The sequence below is a fragment of the Vigna umbellata genome, chromosome 7 (assembly GCF_029865625.1).
Source record: "Vigna umbellata cultivar VRB3 chromosome 7, Vumbellata_1.0, whole genome shotgun sequence".
NCBI classification, from domain to species: Eukaryota; Viridiplantae; Streptophyta; class Magnoliopsida; order Fabales; family Fabaceae; genus Vigna; species Vigna umbellata.
In genome coordinates this window covers 4,106,495-4,115,080 of record NC_142171.1, presented here as the reverse complement: position 1 = coordinate 4,115,080, position 8,586 = coordinate 4,106,495, and the positions used below count along the sequence as shown (strand labels likewise).

At 29.9% G+C, this 8,586-nt stretch overlaps 1 protein-coding gene across 2 annotated transcripts; it reads left to right on the top strand.

The window, feature by feature from the left end:
• The first annotated feature begins 5,033 nt into the window (after positions 1-5,033).
• Positions 5,034-8,209, top strand: LOC124829649 (uncharacterized). 2 transcript variants are annotated; one of them, XM_047303204.2, is made up of 6 exons: positions 5,034-5,120; positions 5,406-5,500; positions 5,887-6,132; positions 6,345-6,714; positions 6,888-6,969; positions 7,106-8,209. In XM_047303204.2, the coding sequence occupies exons 1-6, from the start codon at positions 5,095-5,097 to the stop codon at positions 7,298-7,300; spliced, it is 1,014 nt and encodes a 337-aa protein (XP_047159160.2). In that variant the 5' UTR covers positions 5,034-5,094; the 3' UTR covers positions 7,301-8,209. The 2 variants fall into 2 exon arrangements, with proteins under 2 accessions (XP_047159160.2, XP_047159162.2); XM_047303206.2 differs by having other exon boundaries at positions 5,055-5,120; positions 5,426-5,500.
• The last annotated feature ends 377 nt before the right edge of the window (positions 8,210-8,586 follow it).

Genomic DNA, 8,586 nt, shown 5'->3' with positions numbered 1-8,586 from the left:
GATGCGCATAACACTTCCATATAAACTTCGTGACTGGTTTGATGAGAGATGGTGATTGCTGACAAAACACCATTAATTGGAGAGTTGAGAGTGAGCCCCCCTCCATTTTCAAAGCAATTATATCACTTCATGTGTCTCTTGCTTTGCATTTAAACAATCACACACACTCACTTGGCTAATGTCACCCTTCTTCTTCCTCTTTTTTCCATCACTTTCTCACTCTTCCCTACCCCAATCTCTATCTCTATCTCTATCTCCACCTCTTTTCTCCTCACCCTCTTCACCATGAAGACCTCTCTTTCTTCACTCACCACCATCATCATCATCTTCCTCTTTCTCTTCTTTCTCTCCTCACCAAATCCCACCCTACCACCTTCCTCAACCAACACCCACTACTGTGATTCTTTCCCCCACACCAGACCACGATCTTTGTGCATTGGCCTTCAAAGAAGCCTTCAAAGAATGCACCACCAACCTCTTCTTGATCCAAGATTCGGCTCAGAGAAGAGGCGAGTTCCCACTGGCCCCAACCCTCTTCACAACTAGTTCAACCCCTACTATACTACCACCATAAGGTATCTTTAATTTCCACGTACCATTTCAATTTGACCCCACCCTTTTAACATACACACACCAAACCCCATTTTCTTCTTTACTCATACTTTCTCACCATCATCACCACCTTTCTTCATATTATTCTCATGCCTCGGTATTACTACTATCTATAAACTTCCTCTACACCCATCAACGCTCTTGCAGAAAATGGCTCTCCTTCCGCTTATATTCCATCTCTTTAGTTCTTGAAATGTTCAATCTTTTTCTCACTTTTAGCTTTTCCTTTTCTTTAATTTTCTATGCGACCAAATGGGTATATGTTAACCACCGAGTTTGGTGGAAGTAGCCGAGTCTTACATGTGTTTGTTGAAGAGAGTTTCATCGCCTGTTCAAAAAAAAAAGCTTTATGTATGGTTGGAACGAGATAACTCTGAGAAAAGTATATATATATATATAGAGAGAGAGAGTTGGTTAGTGAAAGAAAAAAAAAAGGTATGTATGGTACAACCTTATATAGTTTGTGTTGATGGTGTTGTGTAGTTTGGCAATGCAGAGCCATTTCCATGTTTGTTTTTGGGTTAAAGGATGTTGGATGTTGGAAGCTGGAGGTGGCGAAAGTGGAAGTAGAGGAAGAAGAGATGAATCTGAAAACAAGCATGGAAATGGTAAGAGAATATGGTTGGGAGGAGAATTGAGTTGGACCCCACGAGTTTCATTAATGTGGAGCCACCGAAAGTGCAGGGTGCATCCATTTATGACTCTGCACCAGTTCTTGAGGTCAGAATACGCTCATTCTTCGTGCCTTCTTAGTCAACCACAGATTTTTTTTTAATATTATTTATTATCTTCATGTATAGTTTGTAGTTGCTCTTTCAATTGAATTCAATTAATGAGCATCCATATATATGGAACTCCTCTCTTTTGCTTTCCTTCTTGTTTCTTTATTTCAGAACTGTTACTTTCTCATCATTATCAACATTTTCATATGAAACTATGCTCTAACTTTTAATTTTTCAATAAATTCTAATATGAAGAAATTTACACATTTTCTACTGTGAAGAATATGGAATGTATAAATAGAAAAGATATCTGTAAAGAGTGATTAATCTTATAATAATACGTTTTTAATAAGATCTAATGATATGTAGTAAAAAATAAAATTGATATTTATGGATATACTGCAATTTTTTTTATATTTCTAAATAAGATGGAATCTTTGACACATTTTCTTATTTCAGATTTTCTACATTAAAGTAAATTTAATATGAAGTGAAATTTAGGTTCTTTGAATGAGAAGAGAGGAGAAGAAAGGTAGAAGGAAAATAAAATTTGAATATGCTTAGAAAAGTAGGTAAAAAAAATTAATGGTAATGTTTTTTCACCTTAATAAAAAGTGGGGTCAAATGGACCCTACATATCATATAAAGATAAATAGATGAATTTCTACAATTAAAATCAAATGAAATATATTTGACAAAAAATTGAGCTTTCTGAAAGACAGAAAGCAAAAACATTTGTGTCAATTTTTGTTTTATATTGAAATTGTTGTTATTATTATTATTATTAGTATTTTACAATAACGCAATACTTGATTCCTCTCTCGTATCTAAACACATAACTTCATTCCTTTAATTTATACCAATAATGCTAACAGAGGATATTAATTATGATTCAGTTTGTATAATTTTCTTATAAACATTAATGAAATGGAATGAAATAAACCTAATCAGAATTTTTACATAATATTTTACATATCCACCTCAACTATTAAGAAATTTATTTGTCAAATTTCACAAAAACTTAGACATTTTTATGGTAAAAAAACCTCGTATAGCTTACAAATTTGTATAATGTAGACGAAAAATCCTTGGAACAATCTTGTGATCTGGATTGGTCAAACTGAAGTTAATATATATGGTGAAAAGTTGTGCTCATGTATGCACGCATTCAATACGATTACTTTTTTACAAGCATTGACAAATGCATTTATTTGTTGAATTGTATCTATATGTACATATGATACATCACTCACTTTTTTATTATTTTATTACGAAAAGTTCATCTTCATTTAAATTATTTAACCAGTTCTTCATTTAATTAATTAAATCCTTTTAAAAATATTAAGAAATAAACTTGATATACACATATGAAACATATACTGGGTATTATTTAATAATCCGACAATGTTATTTATAAAACTAACTTGTACTTATATATTCTACTCTCTATTATACATAGTTGACGTAAGATCTCAATAAAAAATTTATTATACTTTTTACCTATAATACAAAAATCTTATACAATTTCACTTTAATAATGTTTTTTTGCTAATTTCTTTAAAAACTAGTTTTTTTAATCTAAACAAAATAGTTCTTCTATTTTCATAACTCATTCATCTTATAATAAGTGAAAAACGTATGTCCTATACATATTTGTGTCTATTTTTTTTATCAAAAAAATATTACATATTATTACAATTATAAAACAAAACTTAAATCATTTTTACAATTTTATTGTAAGTAATTTTTAAAATTTTTAAATATATTTTTATTATAAATAATTATTTTAGTTTAAAAATATTTAAATTTTAGAAGAAAAAAAAAGTCAATGAACAAAAAAGAGACTATTAAATTTAAGAAAAAATGATTATATAGAAAGTAAAATTAGTAAAATAATTATTTGGATTTAAAAAAAAAATAGCTAAAGGATAAAACTGGAAATATGAGAGAGCTTTTTTATATAATAGTATAGGTAGTATATGTACATATATCATAAATTTATAACCTTATATATGATATTTATGATGAAAAGGTCTTAACAAACAAGTTTAGATTATTTTAATCAAAGATTGTTTTTCTAGTTGATTTTAAAATTGTGATTAAAAGTTTCATTATTTTAAAATAGTGATAATTGAGTATAAAAAAAATTCTAAATATTTAACCGTTTATTAATAGAAAACAAATTTAATTACCTTTTAGACCATAACATAAAGATATATATGAAGAGAGTAACCCTTTCTGCCTTCGGTGCATACATGTGACTACATTTATCCCAACTTTGTTAATAATAAATATAGGCACACTTTTTTCTAGAGTATCATCTATGTTTTTTAATGTTTTTTTTTATACCTCTAGTCACTGTATTGTAAGAAATAAAAAATAAAAGATAAAATATAAGCTTCCCATAGGTTTAAAAAGAATGAGAATTTATTCTGAATGAAAAATTTAAGAAATCCTAAACACTTTAAGTGAAATCATCTTTATTCATTATATTGTCTGTTTTAGAATTCTTTTGTTCACAATTTTATATTTAAAGAGTGTCTCAGATGGTAGAAAAAAAAGAATATTTAACCTAGATGAAATCATGTGAGACTATTAGGTATAGTTGAATCAAGAATAAAATATGTTATTTGAATGTAAAGATTTAAAATAAATTTGAATTATGAATTTATTAGTTATTTTATTATATAAGATAATTTCAAATTTAATCTAAAAAGGTGTATATTTAAAAATATTCATATCTCTAATATTTCAAATTTATGGTTTTCTTTCTACATTCTTTGGTCAAGATAATTATTTGCTCAGTTTCAATAAGAAATTTGGTTCAACTAGTTCAAAATTTCATCCATCAATTCAATATTATTTTTCAGTTGATATCGGCAAATATTTCTTATAAATTTTTGTGTTTAAAACAGAAAAAAAATGTTATTTTTAGTTTATGTTAATCAAAGTTATTTTCAACAAATAATAATATAAGTTAAAGTTATTTTTCAATTGAAATCAGTTGGTATTTTATTGACTAAAGTGATAAGATTATTTCTCTATTAACTTCAAATTGCTTATTAATAAGGTTAATATGAATAATTTTTTAATCAATATTGTTGGAATTACTTATATATTAATATAAATCATAATTACTTCTTACTATATTTATAGAGTTTTCTTAACTAATATTATCTTTCTACATATATTAGCCATATTTATTTATTTTTATTGAAGTTTAAATGATTATTTTTTATTAATATTGGCAAACTTTAATTTAGTGATAAAAAGGTGAAAAACTTAAAATAATTAAATTTCACAGAAATTGTAAAATTAAAAACAAGGTTAAAGTATTTCACTACTTCTAGCTATATATGGGGAATTCATAAAGAAACGCATTGATAAAGAAATTATGAAATGAGTAGTTGTTCACACCTTATTCCTATGGAACTTCCACATGCTAATGCATTAAATGTTTAAAGCCATGCAAGAAAAGAAAAAAACTATGTATATTTACTTTAGCTTTTACAAATTTCTTGGGAGAAATATTTAGAAAATGTGGTGAAGAAGAGCAAGTAAGATCCCATGCTTAATGGAAAGTTTTCAAAGAAGAAAAGAATACCTGTCTTCCACTACAAGGCACTTAATTCAGTTCCAAACCAGACAACACATGCAAAGTATATTTATTCCCTTTCAAATAAGCTTCAACCACTTTACTTTATTACAAAGCACTGCCAATAAAAAGGAAGTGAGAGATCAGAAAAATTCTTCCTATACAATGGAAACTTTGATGAAGCAAATAAGGTTAGCAATTCTTGCTTTTACCCTCTTAAAACGTTGTCATTTATTGTAATTTCCACATCTCATCTGTTTCCATAAACAACAATTAACTACCATGCAGTTCTGCTGAAAAGGTAGTTATTAATATGCATATAATTCAGAAAGGTTATAGATGCATAAGATTATGTTAATTAATTTCTATTCTGCACAATCTTTCTCACATGCTATAGATCCATATGCATGTAACCAAAATTGCTGTCTAAGTTTTGGTCCATGAATATTGTGTATGTGGTGAAAACTTTTTGCTAGAGTGAAATTAACTGGTGCAGAGGAAGAGAATAAAGCTGATCTTGGTGGCAGCAGGGATCAGAAACTTACAACACAGAAAACTCCATCCTTCAAAGGTGATGTAATTTTTCCCATGCAGGCTTTATTAATAGTGCTGATAATAAGTATTTAACGGGAAATAAAACAAAGGAAGGAACTCAGAATTTGGGATAAACAAAAAATTAGAGTTTTGACATGCATGTTTTGTTTTGTCTATCTTCAGAAAAACTAATGTCGTTCGGTTTCATAAAAGTCACGTAATTTTGTCGTGAAAGCTTTTTACATTCTCGAACAATAATATAATACACCTATCCTTAGAATTGATAGACTTATGATAATATGAATTTGCATTCATGGTAACTTTTCTGCATAACAAGTTCCCTCCAAGCGAAAATGCTAACAGATAACGAAGCTGTTCATCTTCTTTCTGATAATTAACAAACTAAAGTAAGATTTTCCACAGATAAGAAAAAGGTTCAGAGTTGGTTCCAGAGACAATTTTCAAGAAACATGAGTCATGATTATGACACAGAGATGGAGCATGCCACAGCGGTAGCTGCTGCTGCATATGCAATTTTTTCTCAAGAGGTTTCACAAATTCCACAGCAAAAGAAAATGAGGGAGACACCTTTGAGCAGAGGCAAAAGCAAGGTGGATGATAGAAAGCCTCCATTTTCTCAGTTTGGTAGCACATCCAGACAGTTCTCAGGTACATACAGTACTTAAAAATCATCAAATTAACCTCATTTATTTAAAAACAAAACTTTGAGTATTGTAGCGAAAACTAATTGAATGTGAATTATGTTTAACACCAAAACATTACTCATTTTGAAACGGCGTAATATTTAATAATCTCTGCAATGCTTCACATGCATGGATACTTATTTAAACCCCCAAATGACAAAAGTAAAAATGGTACAGTGGATATAAAGAGGCCTGAAAAAGGCATGACCCCTCCCTCATCAATGAGAAGAAGTTCAACTTTTGGTGAAAAGTTAAAGAGTAATTCTGATGGTAAAAAACCTGAGATCCAACCCCCCAAAAGGACCCCAACTTTTGATGACGACAACTTGGTGAACACAGGTGAAACAAAACCTGAGGCCCCACATATAAAAGGTCCTCCACTCGTTCATCAGCCAGAGCCTCTAAAGTTGGAGCCTTTAAAGGTGGAACCTTTAAGGCCGCCGCCGCCTCCACCACCACTGATCGAGCAGCATTCGGCAAGACCACGTGTCAATGAAACAAAAGCAGATGCTTGGGAGAGAGAGGAGCTGGAAAAGATCAAAGAAAGGTATATACTTGTCACACTGTAGGATGAACATGTTTTAACCTTTTTTTTTTCACAAAAAGACAAATTAGAATGCTGTCTTTTAACATCTTACATCTTTTACATTAAATTAAAAACTTTATGTTACTGTAGTTCTTAAAAGCTGTATGTAAATTGATGCTCTCCATAATTATCAGGTACGAGAAGTTGTTGGAAACAATAGAGTCATGGGAAAAGAGGAAGAAGGCGAAAGCAATACGCAAGTTAAATAAGCTTCAGGTGAAGGTTCTTGCTTAAAATTTTGATTACCCTTATCATCTAAATAATACATGCATGCTTATTGAAAATTGTGTTATACATTGAAGAAATTATTATAAAGTATGAACTAAATTAGAATGAATGGATTTGCATGCAGCATGGTGACAGTGAAAGAAAAAGGGCAAAAGCTTTGAAGAAATATGAAGAGAAGATGAACTACATAAATCAAATTGCCGGGGGAGCCAGAGCTCAAGCAGAGGAAAGGCGAAGGAATGAAGTGCTCAAAGCAAAAGAGAAGGCAAACATAATTAGAACAACAGGCAAGATTCCAGGGCCATGTTCCTGCTTCTAACAAAACCAATTATATTTGTGTGTATATATTACATAACATCACTGAGTTTGGGTTTAACAGAAAGGATTATGTAATTATTTGTTATAGATTTCTGTGATTTCTAACTGTACAACTCTTCTGTAGTGGGATAATTTTCCATACTACATAAAAAGGGAAAAGATTTTATGTAAAACAGAACACACATGGGCTAATTTTGGTGTAAATCAGTTCCAGTTTTCTTGCTTGCTTTTCAGATTAGATTACCGTACTTTCTTTCAGAATGGGACAAATTTAAACCCTCTATCTAGAAAACTAAGCTTTGGTGAGTTAAGAAGGGAGTTTTAGGTAAACAAAATAGGTTAAAGTAACTACTTCTATGATTTTCTTAACATATCAGTTGTTTAAAATACATAATATCATCAATTCTAAATATAGGACAATAATTGTACGTCGAAGTGTAGTGCTGATGTTACCTTAACAGTGGCTAACCAGAATCGAAAAGAAAAAAAAGGTTGTCAGTACCATTGGAGATTGTTGGTTTGGGTGAAGAATATTATAAAGAGAAAAATAAGTTAGGAGAAGAGAAAAGATAGAGAAGGAAGGAAGGGAAAAAAAAACAGAAAAGAGGAGGATCATCACTACAGGAAACGTGTTTCATAGTGGTGATCAATCAAAAAGAACAGAGGAAGGAGTAAGATGAGAAAAAATGGTGCAAAAGATGTGCTCAATGAACAATCCCTAGGCTTAATAAATAAACAATCCCCTTAGGGATGTCACTGTGATAGGAAAGCCTTTGAAGTTGAAAATGTGACTGTGAATTTTGGTGATTTTGTAATGATTGCCTAGAGAGGTTGGTGTCTTGAGAAGTAAAAACGTTTTGTGTTTATGATCACATAGATCAATGGAATCTAACATGAGAATTCTTCTGAAATGCTTCCAAAACTTTAAATATAAGTGAATTAATTCAATTAGTATAATTAAACTATTGAATGTAATTCTCATGTAAGAGGGAAACAATACAAGTGTTGAGTGTTGGTGTTTCTCTTCTTTTTCCTATTTCTACATTTTTTTTAGCTAAAACATTTTTTTATAAATTGAAAGATAAATTAACATTATCTTGACATTTCTTTAAAATCATACAAGTTTATATTAAATGTTCTATCTTCGATTCAAAGTAAATGCCTCATCTAATTTTGAAATTTTTTCGAAATTCAATTCAGCCATTTACTTGAACTTAATTTTTGTTTCTAACAATGTGTGTCTTTTAAAAATGAAATGAAGTAGATCATTATTTTATTTAAAACATA

Excerpts from the sequence above, each read along its gene's own strand:
- LOC124829649 (XM_047303204.2), top strand. The coding sequence starts at position 5,095 with ATGGAAACTTTGATGAAGCAAATAAG. Across the intron at positions 5,121-5,405 it reads ACTTTGATGAAGCAAATAAG|AGTGAAATTAACTGGTGCAG; the intron begins GTTAGCAATTCT and ends ACTTTTTGCTAG. Across the intron at positions 6,715-6,887 it reads CTGGAAAAGATCAAAGAAAG|GTACGAGAAGTTGTTGGAAA; the intron begins GTATATACTTGT and ends CATAATTATCAG.